This window comes from Argiope bruennichi, chromosome 7 (genome assembly GCF_947563725.1).
Source record: "Argiope bruennichi chromosome 7, qqArgBrue1.1, whole genome shotgun sequence".
NCBI lineage: Eukaryota > Metazoa > Arthropoda > Arachnida > Araneae > Araneidae > Argiope > Argiope bruennichi.
The window spans coordinates 122578584-122604007 of record NC_079157.1 but is presented as its reverse complement, the minus strand read 5'-3'; the positions used below and the strand labels follow the sequence as shown (position 1 = coordinate 122604007).

The following is a 25424-nucleotide window of genomic DNA, read 5'->3' as shown; positions in this document are numbered from 1 at the left end:
ATATTATGTAACACTTTCTGTCTGTATGTTGTATTTAATGATGATAGATAATTCTTAATAAAGAAAGATTTGAAAATTGTGTAAAATCCCTTAGATTAAAGTAATAATTCGTTGAAAAATGCAAAGCATTCTTATCGCTGAAACATTTAAAATAGAGTCTCATGTCAACCCCAACATACGCTGCTGCATTTTCTGAACAAAGAAAACAGAAGCATTATAAAACATGATTAAAAAGTGCGCAGGCATCAAATGCTTCGTATAAAGCTCCGATTGTATCTCCAGACAAAGGGATTTCCGCCATTCATTTCTACTCATGTTCCGTTTCCACTTAAACCACTCTTGCTCGCAGGGCTGACTAAACTTGCGAAGTAAGGCGGTTCCCTTCTGTTTATCTCGCCGATAAATCTGTCACGTCGATAGACACAACTATCCTTTGAGGTCCGTTTTTAGTCGGATGCTTCGGCAACCCCCGGCAAACCACAGACCTGGGCCATCCTCGCGATCCTGAACACTTGCTCATTGTTCTTAAGGGTCTTCCATTTTAGTTTTGCTGGTTCACCCTAAATCAATCTACGTCGAACGTCTTGTTACTCTGCTCGGCACCAGTTGTTCTGTCGCTCAACTGCGAATGCACATTTCAATTACGAGCTTTCATATTGCCAGTAACATCTGCAGATTCCATGGACTGTAGACCTCCGTCAGGATTTGCTCGCCTCAAAATGGATTTTATGCGAGTTGCAGGACTGAATTCTAGACATATTTTCTGAAACTGAATATGTCTGACAACTATTGATTTTTAAAATCGACCAGTTCAAAATTTAATTTTGATATATCTTTGTTGTAAATTCGACTTCGTTTTGCAGTGGATCCCACTTCGTGGACCATCGTTTTTATGTTAATCTGATCTGGATACATCAGGAAAGATAGTCATTCTTAGACTTAATTAATTTGAAATTTCATTTGAAACGAAGTTCATTTCATTAAACTTCGTTTGAAATTTTTAAGAAAATTCTTAAGATTCTAGGAATTTTACCTTTAAGACTAGTGGATTCTTTATCAAGCTACAGTATATATTTTCAAGTAACTTCGGCAAATCCAAGCGCATTGCTAATGGATGGATAAAAGAACAAACTTTTAAAATGGAAACTGAAGATGAGAAAGCGCCGACTTTCGTCCAAAAACCGAAATTACGAGAGGACGATGAAGAAGATATCATCATCTTCGAATGTGTCGTAGCAGCGTATCCGAAACCTGAGGTTGCGTGGTATTTCGGAAACAATGTGATCAAAAAGTCCAATAAATTAGTTCCCGTGATAAAGGATTTGAGTGTGAATAGGTTCTATATTGCATTGAAACTTCACGATCCAGATGATGAAGATTCCGGATTATATAGATTGACGGTAACGAATAAGAAAGGCGAGGCAACTGGATCTATCAGAGCTAACTTCAAAGGTAGTGTATTGAATTTATGAATGCTTATTTGAATGAAAAAATGAGAATTAAATCATATTTTAATGAATAGTAAATAAACGAATGGTAATGTAATAGTTCAAAAATGTGTTCAAATAAATATGTGTTCATTTGTACCCATTAAAACATTAAATGCCTGTTGATATTTCAAATGAGACTTAATTTCAAATCAGGCGCTTTAATATTTATTTTATGGCTGAAGAAAAAAAGGAAAATATTTTTCCTTCAGAAAAAATATTGCTTTGACAAAATTCAAAAATTTAGATAAAAATTTAATTTTTACTGAATGCCAAGTTTAATTTTTACTGAATGCCTTCATTTGATGTTGAAATTAATGTAGTACTTGCATGGTCCAGGTTCCATCTTCATAAATTCAAATCTTAATTTCTCTTTAATATTTAAATATATATAAATATTTAAATGTTTTTTTAATTCTTTTGTATTCTTTTTTTTTCTTTGTCTAAGCTTAAATCTTGAGGATAAAAATATTTACTGTGTTTTGATACAGAATACCAGCCTTTTCTAAAGAGCATCTGTTATAAATTTTTTGTTCTTTTAATTTTAATATTATTTTTAAAATAAATCTAGAAGTATTTAGACCAATTTACTGTGTTTATCACGTCTTGTTTGCCCTTTCTGACATATCTGCAGAGAGTAATCTCATATGTGATCTTGTATTAATAGTTGCACCCCAAGAAATGAGAGAAAATTGAATAAATTAAATTAATAGTTTAAAGTTTAAATTAGCTAACAGGTTAAAAGGAACTTTATTTTATTGTAGAAAGTGAGTGCAGTTTCTAACTTAAATGAAAAATAAAAAAAGAATACATTGGAAAATATATTTCCTCTAAAATATTAACAAAAGATAGACGAATATTATAATTAAATTTTTTTTCCTTTCTCCTTTTTTATTTTTAAATAATAGATTTTTCACATTTAATAACAAAAAAATTTATTAATGAATCATAAAATGTAAAAATGATTAATTTTGATCTTAATATGGAAATTTTAGATGTTTTATATTTCTTTCTTTTTATATAAACAGTATTTCTATAATAAATTGGTTTTATGAGTTCATATTATATTTATTTAGTTTTGTGGTTGATAATTATTCAAAAATAACAAAATCATAGATGCACTGAATCAAATTGTACGGAAGGCTATAAATATGCTCGAAATATTACATGATACTGATTAAGATACTCAATGTAACGTGATAGTATGAAGAATTTTTGTGTATGCAATTTCTTCCTGTCTTATGCGAATAAAAAATATGAATTTATATTACCAATGCTGAAAGTTTAAAACGTATATGTTAATTTAAAAAATGAATATTTTTTAAAGGTGTAATATTTTGGAAAACTCATATTTAGGACATCTTACGAATTTAATAGAATTAGGAATGTTTGATTTCAATTTATCTTGTTTCAAATAATTGAAAATTAATTTTTTTTGTACGCCATAGAAAATAATGAAATGATATATTTATAATAAAGTCAGCAAATTTTCACAAAAATTTTAGCAGAAATTGTTAGCTCAAAACTATTAGACATTTGTTTTAAAATCATTTGCCCATGAAATCATCAATAATTTTTTTTTTTAAATGTCGCTAGTCACACGTTTGCAATAAGAATTCTTAAACAGCAGTTGAATTAAGAAAATACTTAAATCTCAAAATTTGAAAGAGCCGTTTATAAAAGATTTTTCTTATACATGAAATCACTCATCCTACCGTATGATGAAAATTGCATGATTTTGAAAACTGGTTTTTACCAATGATTCATAGTAAAATAGATACAAGATTTAACATAAAGATTTAAATATTAATTCCATTTTAAATTGTATGAAAATTCAATTAAAAGTTTTTATAAAATTCTCTAAACATAAGTTAATTTTTAAAAATTCTATTTAATTGCAAAAAAAAAAAAAAAAAAAAAAATCTGAAAAAAGATGTATAATAATTTTTAGTTCTGAAAAAAATGTATAAGATTTCGTAATCATTTTGAAATAAATTTTCTGTACAACCAATGCCATCTTATATATATAAAAAAATATCTATTTTAAAAAAAATCTTGTTAAAATCAAGATAAATAAATCCAGGAAAACAAGATAACATTCATGAGATTTTATAAAAATGTGCAACATAAGGATAGATCGCGAAAATCAAATACATAAGGAGTAAAGTGTAAATGTGTGAAGAGTAAAAAATATTTTCTATTCAGCATTTTTGGGAACATTCATTTTCTAGAACTAAATTCCGTTAAGGAATTAAAAAAAAAATGGGTACTCTTATTAGAAAAGCAGTTTTATTGCATGATGAAATACAATGCCTAAGCTATTTGTTAACGTAGTTGCTACTATTGCTGAAGCATTTATCTTAGCAGAACATGAGCTTTAGTATATCCATGTCATAGAAAAATGCCACCTATGTTGTTGAAAAAGTGAATGGGAAATATGAGGAAAATGCATAGTAGTGTCGTAAGGGTGAATCTTGATTCTCTTTAATCTTCTATTAACCCTTCTGGTAAAATGACGAGTATAGCTCGTCATTAGTTGTCCATGCCATGCAACACAGTGACGAGCTATACTCGTCATAGGACTAAAGTTACTGTCGAATATGATAATAAATTAATATAAGATTTCTAATATACTGAATCCGGCAGCACTTTTATTATATATATTGATATCATAGATCACCATCTCATATTGTATACCGTTAGAATTTCGTGGCACAAGTCACAGTCAAATTGCTATTAGTCTGTGGGATTCCATTCGTGTAAACATTCAGAGTGAACATCGGTGCTACCAATATATATTTTTACTAAAAGAGAAACTTGTTGTGAAATAAACACCATAATGGATGAGAGTAGAGCAGACAATGAAGATCAAAGTTACTGGGATTCTGAAGAATGAGAAGAAATAAGCATATTCATAATTTATACATTTAGTGATCGGATTTGAAATTTCTGATAATGAACCTGATACTGACTTACATTTACCTGATTCTGATAATGAAATTAATGTTAGTGAAATATTACCTAAAAGACGAAAACGAGCTAGAGCAACTAATAAATGATTCTACTGAATGCTTTGAAGTCGTAGACATATCACAAGAAGAATGGATTTGGAAGGAAATAGAAGATGTACTTGAAATAAAGTAATTTATGGGAGTCCCTGGCGTAAACGCTCTGATTTTGCAATATCTAGGTTCTAATCTGAATTGATTAGAGGTGTTTGAAAACTATGAAATAATTTATTGAATATGAATTTACCAATTACAATTATACCCATATCAATAATTCAATTTTAATTAAAAGGATGTATGAATTATAAAATGAAACACGTTTTTTAAATAAAAATGAAATGATTATCTCATGCAAAATTTTTCATTATTAAATCTTACCGAAAGGGGTAAAATCAGAGACTCTCACCCACTTTTTTCTTCATCGTGAACATTTTCACGTCCTTCATTAAAACTTCGCACCCAACTCCTTTGTATCGAATCGCTTTCTATCCGATAACTTCGCAAATTTGTCTGCTGATTTCAATTATTTTTGTGTACCTATTATTAAAAAAGCGGATGGCAAAAGGTAAATAGCATCATGCAGTGGGGTATTCAATTAAAAAAAACATTTTTAAATCTCAACAAGTAGTCGATGCAATACTTAAGAATTTAAAAATGACTTGTACTGTTTGCCAATGACACAACAAAGTGCACGTGCATGTGTGAAATCATGAAATCATCCTCTCCCGCTGCAAAAATTGAAAACGAAACTTAATTTCTGAATACCCTTGGTAGAAATACTTCAGATTTAGTAACTGAAAACGAATAAACAATAATACATTATATCCTGAAATTTTATTGAACATAATTACTGATAAATATGTTAAAAAATTAAAAATTATGAAATTAAGTCTTGTTTCAAAGCTTGTCAATGTCAAACTGGCACCAAGCAGTTGGTTTGAAAATCTCTTTAGAATGAGGCTGTCGCCAATGCAAAATAGACACTGAATAGACACTCTTTATGTTTCATTAAGTTCATGTAGTTATTAGAATATTTATAAAACCAATAATCTGCTTCAATAATATAATGTGAAAATGTAGTTGCCAGAGATAGCATAATAATAGGTAGATAAAGAAATACATATTTACAAAATTGATGAAAAATTAATCAAAATGTGTAGAACTTTAGGGCAACAGAATGCCTAAATTCGCTACTAATAATAATCAGGAGCGATATTTTTTTATACCATTTCAAGTCATCATCTTTTACATATTTTTATATTTAATTTCTGAGTTAGGATTCTTCATGTTTCAACTTTATATTTTAAGCAGAATTTTGAAATATTCTTAGTAATATGTAAAATATTTACATAATAATGACTAATAATGAATTATTTTTCAAGCCATCAGTATACATATTATATGATACCTTTCAACTGTCTTGTTAACACAATTTATTCATTTCTTGTTCATTTCATATCGAAATCATGCAAAGTGAAAGATCGCACTTGTCGTTATGAAATCATTTTGACATACAAGTTTGCCTTAAATGAAGCATGTTCAAATTGTTTTAAGTCCTGTTTGTATAAGGATGTTTTTAAAACACCATTTTGTGAGAGGGAGTGGCGTTTTTTTTTTTTTTCACTTATAATAGGAGTATGATATATAACATTACAATGTGTGAAATTATTGTATCAAATTAACAAGCAATTTTTTTAAAATTTTGATTTCTTAATTTTGTTCGTTAAAATTCTGTGATTTACGTTGATTCAAAGTAAAATTTTTTGTAATATTGGTTATTCAAGTAGTATAAAAACATTCATCTAAATATGATCATATGATCTAAAAATTGATAGTGAAATTATTATTATTTGATTTATACAAAGTTTTGACATTTCTAAATACGTTCAGTTACCTAATCTTATAATTTATTTTTTACAGCTATAGAAGAACATGACCCGTGAGTATTTGCTCTTCATTTCAGCATGAGTTATGTTACAAATGTAGCTGCATGCTGTCTGCAATGTTCAAAATAATTTCTAAGTAGAAAAAAATGGCGTGTCATTAAATTTAATTATGAATAACAAATTAATTTATAATTTCAATTGATTATCATAAATAAGATAAAAAAATTAATGGACAAAAGTCAGAAATTTAGTCCGCATGCAGTTTTGTTAATTTTTTTCTTATCAGCATTTTTAATTAATTACATTTAAATAATTATTAATATAATTTCATTTTCTTAAAACTGTAAGAACCATCTGTGAAATACTTGAAATGTCGTAAAAATATATAAATTTGAATACGTTATACACGTTTACAATACGTTTGTCACATACGTATTGTAAACTTATGCTACAATACATACGTACGTTTGTTACATACGTATGTTAAATACATACGTTTTGAATTGAATTAAACAAAACAAAGTGTTAATGTTAAACATTTATTATTATATAATTGCTTACATGCCCAGATTCAGTTAATGAAGTCAGTAATGAAGTTCTATCGGTTCTTAAGGTAATTTTCGTAATAATCAAAACAAAGGCACATTCATTTATTTTTTATAATTTTTCATTATATTGAACCAAATTAATTTAAAAACATAAGATTGAAATTCAAATGCTGCTTAAATTTAAAGTTTATTTCGAGCCGAATTATAAAGAGTTTTCAGCGTAAGTATTTTTTAATTAATCCGAAGGCTTTTGAAGAAATAAAATTTAAAGAGTAGCTTTCTCTAAACTGATTTTACGAATTAAGAACATTTTGAAAATATTAATAAACAATAACAAAACATTCTTTCTTTGATAGCTTTGCATGATCCACAGTTTTTTAACAACAACAACAAAAAAATCTTGCTTTCCTTTGCATTTGCTAAAATGGAAGAAAAATGCTTAAGGAAATAGAATTAATATAGAAAGCAAAACAATAAAAATTTGATACTCTTGATTTTAATTCACTTCAAACCAGCAAAATAAATTATTAGCATGGTAAAGTAACTAATATTCTATCATAAACTTTTCTTGAGAAAGAAAATCCCTTTTGCATCATGATTATAATTGATACCGAATAATTTCCATAATTAATTTTAATTTTTACAATAACTAATAAGCATTCACAGTTCATTTTCGACTGAGCAAATAACTTCTTGAGAGGAGCAAAGAAAAAATACCTCCAAACCATTTAACTGGAAGCAGTTGTATTCAGGGTTGTTGGAAGCAAAAACAAAAGATCAACAGGTACATTGCAAGAAAGAAGTTACAAAAATAAAAAAATTACGGAATTAAGAACGTATAAAATTTATCAACAGGTATAGATAAACATTTTGTTTATTTATATATTTATTGAATTTCATTTCATTCATTTATTTTTCCAACTCAGATTTATAAGAATGTATATATTTTCTCTATAAAAGAATATTTCGTATCTTTAGACTGCATATTAATATTTAGACTGCATAATAAAAATGAAAAACATACTCATTTTGTTGAAAATTGCTTTGATAAGATTAACATTCTTTATAGAACCGTAATTTGGAAATAATCGGTACCGAAGTCAAATTCAATTCTAAATCTAAATGCTAAAAATAAAAAATTATATTGTAATGCCAAGTTTTTTGGTTTGCAAACAGTCTTGCTTCTCCATGCTCAGACATGATGATTTCCCTGGTAAAATTGATAAATCATTAATTCGCATCTTAATAGACAAGTAGCTGATATATTTGACCTTGTTTTAAAAAAAAGTATTTTCAGTTCTTATTATTTGTAATATTTTACATAAAAAAGTTAACGATTTTAATGAAACTGATGTTGCTGGCAAGTCTTTTTTCATTCATTCTCTCCAATGACGTCTGTCCCTTCGCACCACAGCTACATACATCTCTTATTTTTTTGAATCACCAACAACAATTGGAATTTCACTATTTCTTTTAATCATTATTATAGATACAACAGAAGTTCCTTCATGTAATAGTTTTTATTAACATCAATCTCGGAATGCCATTTTTTTTTTCATATCTCTGTCTCGTGCTTGAAAAAAATACCGTATTATCTTGTTCCGTTTTTTTCTCCCTACATTTTCTCTTCTCGTTTGGGCGAAATGGAAAATTGTGATCTTGAATGACCTTACGCACGTGACTATCATTTAGAAGTTTGGGAAATAATTGCATGGTAATTAAACTAATGCCAGTAGAAAAATAATTGTTTGCTCTTACATATGATTTATAATTTTTTATTTTTCAGTACACTAACGAAAAAAAAAGTGTTTTTTAAAAAATTATTTTGATGAATATATATTAAATTCTTATTTATTTTTACTATTTTCTTATTGAAAATGCACTTAAGTGTTTTTAAAATCCTTATCAAAATCCTGATATTTATTTTTTTATGAGTGAGAAATTATCAATTCAAATTTAACGCTTGAAAGATGAAAAAAATATCCATAATTATTTTCAGAATTTGGATTTCTTTAAAAATCAGCTAAACTTAGGAAAAAAAACCTTCAAAAGTCAACTAAACTTAATAAACTTACTGAAAAAAAAATATTACGGATGAATAGAACAATTTTTAATAAATTCTTATATATATATATATATATATTGTTAATGTGTAGTGTTTTAAAACATATGTTTGTAAAAGATTGTACGTAAGTCTATAGAATTAATATTCTGAATTATTTGATGCATAATAAAGAATTTATACGCAGTAGTTTTCAGTATCTTTGAAATGGAATGTTTGACTATTAAACGGTTTTGTTATCTCAATCTTATTAAATGCCGTCATCTATTTTTCGAACGTGCTGCCATTTTGATATAATTGAATGTCCAGAGCCTTTATAGCAACCTATGATAATTTTCCTCAATGCTTATATAATATTAAGAAAAAAATCCATTTAAATTTATTTAAATTAATATTGCAAAACAAATGCACAGTGTATTTCCTTCTAACTAATGACGCAGATTCTTGTGGACTGTAGTTAATTTAATGTCACTTGCTATAGCATTAATCAGGGCGCTTATGTGTTAACACTGTGAAAATTAAAAATATATTTCTTTTGTATATCTGTGCATATTTCCGTGTATATTTTTTGTAATGTTACAATAAGCAAAAGAATTTCCTCAAAGTATTTTCTAAGGGTTTTTTTTTAGACTTGAAAGAATAATGTGAAGCATTGTAACACAATATTATACTTCGTTTCTCTACTATCTTTTAAATTTAAGTTTTTAAAATTTTGGTATTAAAATTCTAGAATGTTTACCGAATGTTTTATTATTATTTGTGGAAAACTACCGAAACTCTAGTTGTTTGTAATTTTGAAATAATTAATTTATAAAGGATTTAGAGTTTCATGAACTTTACATTATTTTTATATACAATTATGGGTCTTCGAATGACCTAATTGTATATTGAATTTAAAGTTAGAATAATTCAGTCAAATTTTCAATCAAATTTTAATCTGTAATAAACTTTATGTTTGCAGGAATGTAATTTTTCGTCAAGTTTCTACTTATTTTTACCAAAACATCTCTAGATTCGAACGCTGTTTTTGAAAACTCTTTTAAATGGTTGTATGAATTTAAATAGAATCGTTAATCATCATGAGAGCGATGTAATTAATCATTTCTGTTACAAAGGCAGATAAGAGCACTTTTATTCTATCTCGCTAGATTTTTTTTTAAACTTCAGTGATCATTGAAGAGAGTTGACAGCCGCTCATTTTATAGTCTCAAGGTCAGATGGAGATTCGCCAGCACACCTGCTCTAAAAATTAACCCTTTATTTTTTTCACGTTAACCTCATTTCAGTGTTACAGTTACAGTTAATTTGAACAAACTAACAGAAAAGCTATTTATTTTATCCCATTTCGAGTTGTAATTCCGCCGTTTAATTACATGAAATACCAATAATATTATTGTACGATACACGACAACATGATAATTTTTTTGAGGATTTTGAAAAATGTTGTTGCCGCCAAAAATACTTGAATGGATTTAAAAAGATGTTGAATTTTATTGCACTTTTGTTCAGAGTAAAAGCTTAAGCAGGAATATATTTGAACAAAAAATGATCTTTCTAGATTTATGTAACTCATGCTTTAGATTTGAAAAGATTTGTTTTGAATTAAATCGATATAATCCTTTGAACTATTTGAAATGTGATTAAGAAAAATGATTGAAAAGCCCACATATTTTTTTATTTTATTAAAATCAGCTTTGGACATTTTTAAAACTTAATATTGCTAATTAGATAATTTTATAAATGCATAAGAATTTTTTCACGAAGAAGACGCTTGTTCAGTGTAAATAGCAAAATCTGTAGAATTAAAAAAAAAAATGTTTCGAAGTTGCATATAAGAGAAAGACAGCCTTTGTAGTCCTCATCATTCTGTCAATCAATTTGAAATTACACAGCTGTAATGTCGAAAAAAAAAAATTGTTCAATTTATGTGCAATACTTGAACTTCATGTCATATTCAGATTAATTAATTACTATTATATCCTTATTACCATTTTAAATTGGAATGCTTAGGGTTTATTCTTTTTAATTTTCTGAGTGAAGTTCATATACTTCTTTTTGATTTATCTATTATGATTCTAGACTACCCGAAATTCCCGTTTGTTCAAAATATTTTGGAAGCAGATGTTTGGTTTTATAAATATTCCGATAAATATGTGAATATAATGAAATGTATGGAAATTTGAACAATTGTCCTGATATTTTAGCATTCATAAAATTTATTTGGCACTATTACTTGAAAAATAAGGTTTTATTAATCGAACTGCTTGGATCTCCCCTTCCTCTACTCTATCGATCCTAGGCAGTTTTCTAGTAGGAAATCTGTCATTGCAACATTGTCTAACTAAAATATTTTAATAAAAAACAATTTTAAGTTTGAAATTAAAACTCTAGCAAAGATCAGTACTAGCAATTAGCAAGAGCCATGGGGAAACAGGTACTTCCCCATGGAAGGGGGAAAATTCCCTCAACCTAAGAACATTCTGGTGGTCAACTGTGAGATTCTGAATTTCCTTAAATTAATGCCTTAGTGCCTAGGCACTTCTACTCAGTTAGAGGTAATAAGGAACAAAGAAAAAACAAAAATAATGTTCCATTGGTGCGTCAGTTGAGTAGAGGAAGGATTGCTTAAAAGCGCTTAAGGTGAAAACTGAAGCAGTTCATTAAATGCAATTTAAATTTCGAAAGAAGCTATGGAGGTGTAACTCCATTTAGTAGTAGAGTAGGAAAAGGCGTATTTTCCATTGCATTGGGCATAGTTAATTTGTTCCTTGATTGTGGGATTTTCATGAGTTTTAAGTTGACTGACAGATTTTCTTGAAAGTTCTTTGATGAAATCACCGAGCTTTGGAATTTTAAGATCTCTGTGTAAAATATCATTCCGGATAAACTAGGGAGTATTAGTAATGGTATAAAATATTTCATTTTGTAAAACTTAAATTTTGTTTCGGTTGGTTTTAGCAGCGAATTTCCAAATTGGAGCAGAATAAGTGAGGATAGGTCTTAAAACTTATATGTATAATAACATTTTATTGTTTTGTGAAGGGGGGGGGGGAGGAAGAGACTCCTGCCAATGAGTGGGATAATGAGGTGAACTTTAACCCAGAACTTCTTTTTATTATTGTTAATATGACTTTTAAAAGTGAGTTTATTGTCTAGGATCAGTCCAAGGTATTTTACTTTTTTTTTCTGAATTTCGAATTGGATGTTTATCTTTTATAGGAAATACAAACTTACGAATTTACATATATTGTTTCTTCTGGAAAGAAGAATCAGGCCTAAAAATAACGATCTTCTTGGTGTTGACATAGTTGAAAAAGAAAGACAGATAGGGCATTACCATTTCAAATCCATTTTATGCATACAGTACTTTCAAGCCGTGTTTCTAATACGTGAATTCTTAACTTTACTGTTCTGAAATCTTGCTGATTTTTTTTATTATTACCATTATCCATGAATCAACCTTCATGGGTATTTAAGTCTCTTGTTTTAGGGACTGACTAACACTGTTCATCGTCGTTCATCTAAAAATGCAGCGTCTCTTTCATCTGTTAAGTATCTAAGAACATGTGGCTCCTATCCAAAGAGATAATAGCCCGAGCGAAATCACCGGAACTTGAAATCGTGAAGAGCTTGATGAAAGAACTACTTTTAGTTTAGTATGTAAAAAATAATCTTTAAAATTGTTTTTTTTTTGTACTACTTCAGTAGGCAGCTATTTTGATATCAAAAAATACAATGCATACCTTAGGATTTTAACAATAATTCATCTATATATTTCTTTTCTATTTTCAAATTAAGTTATTTTTTTAAGTTCTACTAAATTAATTTTGAATAGAAAGTAGAATACAATGGTCGAAAAACATTATCAGAGATTCATCAAAAATTTTATTTAGATTGATTAGATTAGATTAATAATCGCATCAACTCATTGAAAAAAAAACTTATTTCATATTGATTTTAACTACGAATAAATAAATAAATATTTATTTTATTTTAAGAGAATCCAAAATTGAAATAATGAATGGATTAATTTTCGCAAAGTATGTTAAAACTCTAATTCTCAGTTTCACAGCATCTGGGGGTTCATTTTTCTTGTTTATTTTAAAAACTCCTTTGTTCCAGTGACTTTTTAAAATTTTGTAAACTTTCAAATTATTTCATTATTTGAAATACAAATAAATTTAACTCTATATTTATTTAAGCATCTATTTATTTTTATAAATAAAATCGTATTTATCTTTTTAAAGAATGGCCTTTTTAAATTTTTGTATCAAAATTAATTAATTGTTTTTGTTTATTTTATTCCCATCCCTCCCCCCTTGTTATTTCATTGTCAAGTATGAAAGCCCTCATCCCTTTTTGGATTGGTCGGAATGTGTTAAAGATGGGAGTGTATTGGGATGGGCCTTATAATGTTGAATCATGGTCAGATCACGAGGATGACACTCTATTTGATGTCTTCTCCCTATACATCTACACGGGCCGCTATGGCCTGGTGGTAAGGTCTTGGTTCGTGAGCCGTTAGGTTTCTGGTTCGAGACCCATTCGACCGAAGAACCGTCGTGTAAGGGGGTCTGTTGCACGTTAAACCCGTCAGACCAAACGTCTTCCAGCTGGTGTGGTGCGGTGTGGAGAGGGGGGTGTCAGCTCAGGTGTCGTACTCGTCATCTGACCGCGGTTCAAAATGACGAGGTCCGTCCCAAAATAGCCCTAGTGTTTCTCTTCCCAACGGGACGTTAATATAACTAAACTAAACCCTATACATCTACGCCAACGCAGCAGGAGGAACCGCCACTTCTTGAGAGTTATTAATAGGTAATACTAATTTTACAGTCCAGTTTCAGTCTCGTGCATTTTCGTGTGATTGAGTATCAATTTTACCTCGATCTCAACTAATATCTTTCTGGAGTTGAAAAGTGTTAATTCAAGATCCAATTGCACCGATGTTTTTAAGACTTCTTTCTCTTCCTTGGTACACTTTAAATTCTCATTAATATGTCTTCACGTTGGTGTGGTGTGAAAGTTTGGGAGTGCAGTTCATACTCCCTGATTACGGTTGAAATTATGGAGTAAAATCAGTCCCTGCACAGTTCTCGTAAAAACTGATATCAATGATATCAAGATAATAATATAAGAAAAAAAACTGAACCCCTTGTTATTTCATTGCTTCACATCGAACGATGCAATTGTATTCTTCAATTTTACCGCTCAAAAATAAAGCTACTCCATCATTACAATCGAATTCATTGTACACAATGTTATCTGTTGTTGTACTTCTTTTCTGCTAACGTTCATTCAGAATGTAAAGAGAAGTCTTTCTTTTGTAGTTTTTACGAAAGAGTAATAGTTGTTCTCACCAAAATGAGAACAGACATTCACCGTTTTATTAGTATTTATTTTCATCTTTTATGGAAATAAATGAAAGAAATTAAAAAGCATCGTCGTACTGTTTAACATTATTCCAGCTAAAATTTTCGAAAATCTATGGCATTCAAAAGGGTTAAGAAATATATTTTTATTAGTATTCACTTTTATCTATTTTTCTATGCTTAATAATTTTTCGCAGTAGCAAATACAAACAAAAGTATTGATTATACTTAAGACTTTATTAACCCCTTCACATACAATGGCGAGTCTGACTCGCGCATCGAATTACTGAATTTTTAATTTGCAATTAAGGAAAAGTATTACGTAATTTAAAATGCAAAAATAACTTAAAAATGCTTCCATATCTTAAAGGACCTTTATATTATTATAGGAATTAAAATATTAATAAATGTCTCAAATAAAATGTTTCATCTAATTAGGAAGTTAAGTAAATTCTGGTCAAATGGTTAATACAGAAATATTAAAACTTAAGAAGCAAGCTATGGAAATATCAAGTGGAAATAACAAGTGGAAAATATCATTAACTATCATAAACGAATAAGAGTCAATGAAAATATTTTATTATATATAAATTTGTATGAATAAAATATAATGCAATAAAATGTAATAAATAATTTAATATTATGACTGTTTATATGAATAAAATGTGATATAAATAAAATGTGATCATTTGATTTTCCTGGGTTTATGCAATTTGGAGTTTATTTTGCAATTCTAAAAAAACTTTTATTTTGCAACTTTTTTAAAAAAATTTATTTTTACATTCGGAGAACCTGCCCTCTTCGTTAATCATTTTGATGGTTTACATCTTCACAAATAAATATTCCCATTGGCACGTACGACATTTTAAATCTAATTTGATTCTTCGAAACATTCCTATGTACTGCTTTTAAGCTTACTGAATTTTGACACTAATTTAAAACTTTTCATTTTATAATTTTGCTTGCATTTTCTTTAAAAGAGAAACAAATTATTATCTTTAGACTGACACAGAATATCTCAGGAAATTTAGTGCCAGCAAACAGTAATCAAATTCAATTCAAATTTTAGAATCACAGTAAATGGATTTTTAGTGAGATACCGACTACGCCATCATTTATATATAACATCTTAGTTTATGAAAGAGAGGGTTTTAGTTTAGTTTAGTTTGGTCTAATTATATTAACGTCCCGTTTTAAAGCAACACTAGGGCTATTTTGGGATGGACCTCGTAATGTTGAACAGCGGTCAGATGACGACACCTGAGCTAGCACCACTTCTCCAAACTTCCACATCACACCAGCGGGGCTAGGAACTTAAAAACGATTCTAAGGACTTGCAGATTAAATATTCAAACAAGATCTAATCACAAGTTCTTTAAGGATGCCAAAGTGGTAATTTATTCTAATAAAAACTTTTGATTCATCTAATAAAAAAACAGGAACTCAAATTCAAAAGAATTCCCAAATTTTATGAGTCATCATTCTAACAAGATAATAGGATTAAGCCATTATAAATGTCTGACCATTTTATTTTACTATTTGCATGTAACTAATAAAAGATAAGATTCGAAATAAGATCTGTGTTATATTTTATCCTTAGTCTCGCCAATCAGTATTTCACTATAACTATGTCCATTTAAATTATTTTAGATCCAATAGAAATCTTACAAGAATAGAATTATCGCTTTTTATACTTATAATCTGAGACCAATTCTTTCCAAGAAGCTGCGTTCTATAAAAAAATTACACACAATCCACAAGAACCTCAAGAATTCTATGGCTTCTTTATTGAATCAGTAAGATAACACATTCCTGAAATAGAAGGTATGATCTAATTGGATAATTAAAGATGTAAGACATTAAAGAAGTTAAAATGCACGCATGGGTTCTATTCAGATACGAAGTGAATGAACATTGAATCAATGCCCACATTTCGTCGGAAAAAATTAGTTGGAGTGCTAAGTTAGCACATTCTGTGTAACTCGAAAGGGTGGTTCACACCACAACTGTCTGCATATTCAAAACGAAGCAAGAAGAAAAACTAAAGTAGCTGAAACCTTGGGTATATTTTCTTAAATGTTTTACCACATTTATTTATAGAAATTTTCATTTGTTAAACCATTTTAAATTCACTCTTAGAATGCCTTTGTTCCATTTCTCAAGGAGATTTCCCAAACCATATCCCACACTAAAGATATGGATGTCAGAGACAGAAGAATACTTATTGCCCCATAACTTATTTATAGGGATTTTGATTTTTTTTCAAACCCAAGCATTTAGCTGTCAAGGTGAGATATATTTTAGGCAAAATTAGTATCCAGGAGCGAAAGCATAACCCATAATCAAAATTTTGGCAAGCCTGCGATTTGGCTTTCAATACGCCAGTCTCGATTTACCTTGAACTTCTGCGTCTTAATATCTGCTCTTCAGATAACGGCGTGTAACAAGGAAGACTTTGTAAGCATGTGCCAAAACAAATTAGTCACGGACTCCCACTTGCAGGTCATTTTCACCGTTTGCTGAGAAAGAAGGGATTAAAATTTTAACTCTTAATGAGGCTTTTTTTTATTTGTTCTCTGAGGTTATTTAAACCAGGTCTTTGGAATTTGCTGCCTCGTATTTTCTTTGCAATGGTTGGATTAGTTTAAAATTAATTACAAGGGTTACTAAAAATAGTATTACTGAAGATAAGGTATAGCGAAAGACAATTTATTTCTCTGGTAACGTAGACGAGAGTGTTTTCGCAAATTTAACCATTTTACAAAGGTCACTGATATAGAGACGGGTAACTATTTAAAGAATCTTTCCAGGAACAATTCATGCTTTTTTTATATTGTTAGTAGTTGGCGTTCGGCGACTAACTAGCTCACCGGAGATATTGGTTGTATTTAATTGCGTTTAAATAATTTAGATAAAATTTCATGCCTGTCATTCTGTTAATTTGTCAGCCATTAAAGACACGTTATTTTAACACTAAAGCTACCATGAACATATCGCATACCTTCTAAATTTAGCAGTATTGTCATTTAACTTCTTTATTCATTCTGTAAATTACAAAGAATTAATAAGAATATTTTTTTTAGCATTCAACAATGGAAGAAAATAACCTTATCAAATATTAGTTAAAACAATGAAAAAAAATTCAGTTTCATTCAAAACAGTAAAAATATTAAATATTTAAATATACTTTATAAGTTAATTAAATCTTGATTAAAGAATTTTAAAGCACATAAATCAGCATCTTTGAAAAAATAATATTTGGGTTTTAAAACGAGGTAAAAATAATTTTTGTACGAGACTATTTTGGAAGTTATTGAGAAAAAGTTTCTAAATCTAGCTTATTTTTTAATTAATTGAAATTTCAAAAACACTCCCACATGGTTCACATTTTCACCCACCAAAGTATATATGTACCAAATTTGGTAGCTGTGGGTCAAACGTTGTGGCCTGCAGAGCGCCAACACACACGCATTTATCTTTATTATAAGTAGAGATAGAGCTAAATCCAGCTCAGAAGTCCTTTGAACTTTTTGGTCAAATGGAGTCTGAGAATTAAATAAATAAACGAGTAGAAATTTTTGGGACCATCACAATGACACGTCTGACTCATGCATCCAATTTCAATTTTTTAAAATTTAAACCTGTAATTTAATCAAAATAGCAATTAATTAAAATACAAAAGTCATTTAACCATGTTATAGTTTTGCAGATGCTGCAAACTTATATGAATTGAAATAATAATAAATGATTCTAAATAGCCTGAGTCATCTCATTGAGAGATGAAACGAAATTGTAGGTCAAAGAATCGAATACTTCAACTAATATCAATGTATAACAACAAACCAAATTAACTATAGAATCACATTTGCTGGTATATTTCATTTGTTGAGAAGAAAAGGTTCAAATTTTAAAATGGAATTAGTTGGCTTGGAATTTTAAGAGTAGTATTTCAAATTTGTTGAAAGAATTATTTTTGCTGAAGTTGGAGTAATTTTGTTGACAGTTTAATTACCGAAAATGTCTAAAACTGTTTTACCAAGTAGATGCGAAGTTGGGAATGAGGATTTTTCTGATTATGTATTTTTATTTAAAATCTAACTATTTCCAAGATATTGAAATAATTGCTTTGACTGATAAAAGAAAGAAGATGGAAATATGGCATAAGATAAAAAGAAAATTGATTTTAAATTCTAAAAATTTTGCATAGTTGAAATTTTTAATAAAATAATATAAAAAACACCTTTAAATAACTATAAATTTAACTTCTACAAAAAAACAATATTCCATTTTTAAAAGATTGTTTAAAAAATTATATTGAAGTGCTTACACTTTATAAATATACATATCCAAATCGTAAAATCTATACTTCGGCATCAAGTGATTACGTATTCGAAATTCGATTTCATCGAAACAGTTGTCCTGATGCATTTAAATCTGACATCAAAAGTGAAACATCTTCCATTATTGTGACTGAGGGATGAAGTTCCTTTTTGAGATGCCATGCTCATCATCTGACCAATGTTTGAAATTAGGAGGCTGGAATCCTAGAGTAGGTTTCAAAACAGATCGTTAACATAATTAAACTCGTGCGTGTCACGCTAATCTTATATATGTATGCACATGTGATTAATCGATTATTACTAATAATAATTGATTAATTATTAATAATATTATAATTAGTCATTTTTCTATTATTATTAATAACTAGTAGATGTGTCCCATCTACACAAGCTGTTCTTCATATACTTAAGCTGCTAATAAAATCTTAAATCTGATTGTCCCTGTAACTAACAAAATCGATAGTAGGAAATATCATGCATGCTGGCAGAGAGCTTAAGAATTTTTAAAAAAAATATAATTTATAGCTTCTTTTAGATGTTAATATATAGTAAGATTAAAAGTAAAACAATGAAGGTCCGGAAATTCTGTGAGTTAAAGAACTTTAAGAACACTCAAAACCATTAAAAATGGATCAAAAACTAATCATTAAAATTGGATTGAAACAAATATCGATCCACTAGCAGAAAAAAATTAAAGCAAATAAAAAATTTAAAAAAGCGTCGAAAGAATATGTTAGTAATAATTTCATCTGATTCGCGAAGGGAGAATATAAAAAATCAGTACTAATATAAAATAATAAAAAATTGCCGACGTCAGCTCATTAGCATATTTTACAATCCGACGTAAAATAATGTCAATAAAACATGGAGTTTATGTTCCCATGATCAATTTTTTTCATGTTGTATTCGGATACCGATAAATCAATTACTTCAAACATTAAAAAAAAATTCTGAGTTGCTGGAAGCTAGAATAAAAATTGCACATTGCACATCCGATAATGCCGCAGATAGAAAGCGCAAAGATATTTTAAAAATCCGCGCAGCATTACAGACTTCACTGGACGATTATTAATAAATAAATGATTAATCACATTAACTGTAAATTATACTCTGAAACACTTATAATCTTTTCACATTTTGATTTTTTCCTGCACAGTTAAAACGAAAAAATGGTATTTGGTTTTAGGTTTGTTTTAGTTATTTATTTTGGAATATGAATATATTACCCTCAAAAAAGAGCAAGGTTTTTTATTGTGATTGAGATATGAGTTTGCCTGTTTTCTATTTGATAATCTGCATTTTTATGGTTGTGAAGAGCACGCATTTTTAAATATATAAATTGAAATGCATGACAAATGATTATTCTTAGTTGGTATAATGTGCTTTGTTCTTTTGAAAATTGTAAATCTTTATTTATTATTTAATTGTAAATTTTTATTTAATATTTATTTAATTGTAAATCTTTATTTAACAAGCACAATTTTTAGCAATTAAGTATGGAAGGTAAAAAATTATCTCTCAGCTTTTGATACTTTATAATTTTTTTCATTTTTACCACAGTTCACAAATTTTCTTATATATATTTCTAAAGTATTTTTTTTTCATAAAGTATTTAAACATTGTAATAGAAATAAGCATAATCTGAATCCCGATTTAGGAAAAAATTTGAAATCAACTGCGATAAACATTTTTTTTTAAATTTTATAATATGAAATCAATTTTTGCACTATTCATGCTTCATATTGCATGTGATTTTATTTAGAAATCAATACAGCGATGATATATTCGATATATTAATACAAAATGCCATTCTTTATATCTACTGAAGCATTTTTAATAAATTTCGGTAGTTACAAAATAAACATGTTTTACAAATGATTTAAATTTATTATTTTATGCGAACAGGATATTCGAATTATGCAAGGTTAATGAACCTCATATATGTCAAAAATAGCAAGAATAGTGTAAAATGCTCCGTATAAATCATTCCGTATAAGTTCCGTATAAATCATTGATTTCATTGATTGTAAGCGTTAAATGAAGTTTATTCATATGAAGTCACAGACACATGAAGAATTTGACAGCACATATTACAAGGGGGGGGGGATTTAATAATGGCGGCAATTGATTTCCATCTGTCATTATTACTTGCATTGCCTATAATCAATCCTTTGATATTGTCATCGGCATTTTGTACAACTAATTTCCTGTGATATTGATCTAGTAGAATGCCTAAATTAATACCATTTCTGTTAGGGATTCGGATAGAAAGATCCATTAGTTTAAGACTATATAGATAAGTTCATTATATCTGGAGCGAATCAAGCAAGATTTGACTCAAATATGAGTAGGCGAAGTTCCTACCACATAGCGAACAAAGAACTCTGTCACGGATTACACCAAAAATTCTTGAATTAATCGATAGTTCCATTAGGAGCATCAAAAGAAGTGGTATTGATTTAGGTATATTGTTGGAAACCAATGATATAGAACGCAGATGATTGTTACATCGAATGTCTATAGGCATTATAAGTTATAATTAGGTTGTATCAGATGTGCAGATATAATTAAATGTCCATCGTTTATATCTAAATTTCCTTTTTTATGATCTGCTGTACTATTACACCCGTTTCCTCACCTAAAATATATTGATAACGCATCAAAATATAAATGATGCATCCCATTTTATTAGTCTCGAGTGAGTATTGTGAGACTTATATCATTCACTGAAATGGTGTTCTAGGCACTGGAGATTTTTAAGCTTTATGCAATTTTTTTAAAAATTGATAATATGAAAAGCATTGATTGTATCATGTCTATTTATTCCTTATGAACACTAGTTAGTATTGCTAAATTTAACAAGAAAAGAGGGCAGCATCAATTTCACTTATTGAAGAAATGGATATCTTTTTATATCAATATCAGCTTAGAAATAATGAGTGGTTTCAATTGCTATATGAAAAGATAATTTTATTTTCTCGTATATAAATTACATACTAAAGTAAAGCATTGATATCGCCAAAATGATTCGAATTCGATATCTTGACGAATCTCCTAATGTTGGATATCCCTAAATCCGAAAAACACATTTTTCTACTTTTTAATATAGGAAGTATAGAGAAAGTATTGTAACAGTCAAAAAATTGGAATTCGAGATTTGGACAAATTTTCGCATTTTGAAAACTATATTTTAAAACAATGTCAGTCTGTCTGTCTGTGATAAAGAAAACTCAGAAACATTTTGGGATAGACGGATGGAATTTGGTATATGGTCATAATTAAAATTTGAAGATTTCTATCAAATTTTAGCAAAATCTGTTCAAAGTCAGTCTATCTGTCCAGTTGTTCATATATTTGTTAGCATGATAACTACATATCAAAGAGTGCAGATGGATAAAATTCGGTACACATGTTTAACATCTATTGTGTAGACTTCTGTCAAATTTTGTGCTAAACCCAACAAGAAGTTGAACATACATCGGTCTATACTTTCCAAAACGGAACTCAAAACTCAATGATTTAAATATATCATATTAGGTATGTGATTTTATGATTATAAATGTAGTTTTGTGTTAAAATTTTTGTTTCGATCCATTGGGAGTGTGGCGAATTGTCAATGCGCGAGGATAGAACCTGGGACTTTGTGGTTCGCAGCCCAGTAATATGACCACAATGCAAAAGCAATTGCTCGGGTAGCTTAGCTATTAACTGGTTTATAAGGTATTCACTACAGACTCTCTCTCCAGTGAGTCGGAGGTGACACGAACGATATGGCTGTTGAGTGGTGATGCATTAGCTGTTGATTCTAATACGCCTGTACCCATTTGAGTAACGCCAAGCGTTATGGCGAGCGTGTGTGGGTGAGTGGTTGCTGTTACTGCGTCAAGTGAATCTGACGACTTTGGTTTGCTGCTTCAAGTGAGTCTGACGACTTTGGTTGCGGGTAGATGGCGCCACAATGGTTCGCAGCACAGTAACATGACCACAATACAAAAGCAATTGCTCGGGTAGCGTAGCTGTTAACTGGATTATAAGCTATTCACTACAGGATAAATGCGTCTCAAACGCAAATTCGATTTTCTTATACTGGTAAGGCGTACCAGGATTTAATTGCCAAAAACTCGCCAAGGATCACACGATACATTCAGTAAAAATGCTAAATTCAAGCGAAAGGTTAATATTTCGAAACTGCTGTACGTCAATGCCATGCAAAGGATAACACCTATATTAGAGAGCATGCGAGAAATTTTCGGGCATAACTCAAAAGCGCTTTCATGTGACCGTATAAATTTTGGCACGTAATCTTTATACTATATTTATAGATTTATGTAAGAATTTAGTAGATAAATTTATTCATCTACTAAACGCAAATCTTTATCCAATTTTGAATCAAATTAGTCATAGGGTGATCGTGTGTTGTTATATATTTTTGCATGTGTGTAAATGTAATAATTCAAAACTGCAGCAGCATAAATAAATAAAATCTTGACATGTAATTTTATTACTAAAATTATAATTACGTATGTCTTTAGTGCATTGGAAAACGGGCTTCCCAAATGCATATTCAGATTTCTTTAATGTACTAAAAAACCTAAAATTCTCATTCGCAAGGTTTTAAAAATAAAAATTTGAGTACTCGTTGTATTCACTACATTGCCCAAAGTCCGAAATTCTTTTCGGGGTTGGGGAAAATAATCCTTTTTTTAAGCAGTAGGCAAGAAAGTTTCGAGAAAATCGCTGCAACGGGCTTTAAATATGCAAATTAATTAAAATTTGGCCAAATATACATGGAATGTGAAACAGTCTCAGGATGATTAGTTGAGGCAGTCAACGCACGTGTCATCGAAAATGAACTGGAATAACTTCAAGGAAAACTGCCAAGTGAATCTCAAAAATTTACCTCTTGCACAGAAAACTGCTTCTGAAAACCTTAAGCCGAGAATTTGGCTTTTCATCAAAATCGAAAATATACGACATTTAATCATAATATTTAATAATTTTTAAAGAAGCCGCAGACCAAATTTTGTTTTGAATCATTTGTGAAGAGTAGATTAATCTTTTTGTTGTGAAGAAATTTTAAAGACATATGTATTAATCAGTTGGAATACTTTGTTTTAGCAGAAATAGTTTTGATATTAAAAAAAAAAAAATGTAACTGTTACTTTAAGAATTCTGCAGCGAAACTCTTTGCGGTTTTTTTATCATGTGAGAACAAGATGTTGTTTTGGTTTGGAGTTTTTGAAACCTCAAAATGCGTAGGCAGAAAATAAAGGGCATGGGTCATAAGAAGTTATCGCCCAACGAAGCGCGAATAAGAAAACGGGAATCAACGCGGAACAGCGAGAAGAGGTATCGAATATATATATATAATTTTAAATTTTAATTTTTAATTTTTCTAGCTGTCAAAAACATTTTTCGCAAAACAAATTTCTGGCCTCGAGAAAAAGTTTTGGAGCTCGAACGATTTTGAGATGAAAGAAACCATGGTTTTTCTTACTATCTACGCATGCATAGTCTTATAGTAACGTGATTGCTTCAAACCGGTTGAAACTGGTTTTGCACAAAAAAAAAAAAAAAAAAAAAAAAAAAAAAAATGTGGCCTCGAAAAGATAACCACATGACATTCAATTTTTTCATATTTTTTTCTTTTCGTTCTTTCTTTCTTATTGAAAAAGATAAAAAAAAATAATCTAAAATTGTCTCACTTTGGAAGTTATGCAGCGAAATAAAAATAGTCAAGATCAATACAAAAAATGTATTCTATTGCTAATTGCTCAGTCCATAATTTGTTTGTTGGATAGCGAGATTATATGAATTGTAGCTTTTATGAGAAGCCATTCATATAATTAGAATCCCTTTATATATATAATTATAATCCCTTTTTATATATAATTAGAATCCCATTATATATAATTTATATATACAGTTATAATCCCTTTTTATAGATGAGTTTCAATTCATCTTAACATTGTGGGTGAATAGATTTCGTCGTTAGGATTTTCGGAAGAAAATCCAAACTAAAACCAACATTTACTGTCAGGAGTATAAAATTTAGCAAACTAAAATTACGTTTTTAAAGTTTGCGAATCTTCCAAAGCTAATTTGCGCAGTTTAGCCAAGGTAGGTAGGCCCTTGCGCCATTAAACCTCATAAACCATAAACTCCGAAGCTAACTTATAATTGTAGTTTCAATTCTTGACAGTCTTTTTCCCGCATATATGTCTAAGTAAGTAATTTAAAACAATGAAATTATTTCCATATTTGGCATTTAGAATGGTATTAAATGATTTCCACATTGCAAGAGGAAGTCAGTCATTTGAAAGATCACGTATTAATGATTGCAGTTATTAGAAGGTTGTTTAAATGTTTTCAGATGGTTTAAATTAATTTCACTATTTTATTCGCAGCTCAAATTTTCACACTTCAGCGGACTTGCTTAAAAAAAGAAAATCCATGATACTTCCGCTTTCTCCTAGCGGCTCACGATAAATTGAGATACAATAAATCGATATTCACAATGTAGTTACGTTTTCGATTTCGTTTTGGTTACCGGTTAATGTTTATTTTTGCTGCTCTTGATTCTTATTGACCTTCATACAGAATTTTTGTTAATATTTCTATCAATATTGTCATATTCGAATATATAAAAATAACTGTTTTAAACACAATGTTATAAATTGTAGCATGCTGACGTTACTTTGACATTGACACATTTATTAAAGGG

General features: G+C 29.2%; 1 protein-coding gene across 1 annotated transcript in view; it reads left to right on the top strand.

The window, feature by feature from the left end:
- Nucleotides 1–501: 501 nt before the first annotated feature.
- Nucleotides 502–25424, top strand: part of LOC129974839 (twitchin-like) — a 243952-nt gene continuing 219029 nt past the window's right edge. Inside the window, exons 1-2 of the mRNA XM_056087604.1 lie at nt 502–1452; nt 6416–6434. Of these exons, the coding sequence (XP_055943579.1) occupies nt 1140–1452; nt 6416–6434 (332 nt within the window). The 5' untranslated portion in view covers nt 502–1139. The remainder of the gene's footprint in view (nt 1453–6415; nt 6435–25424) is intronic.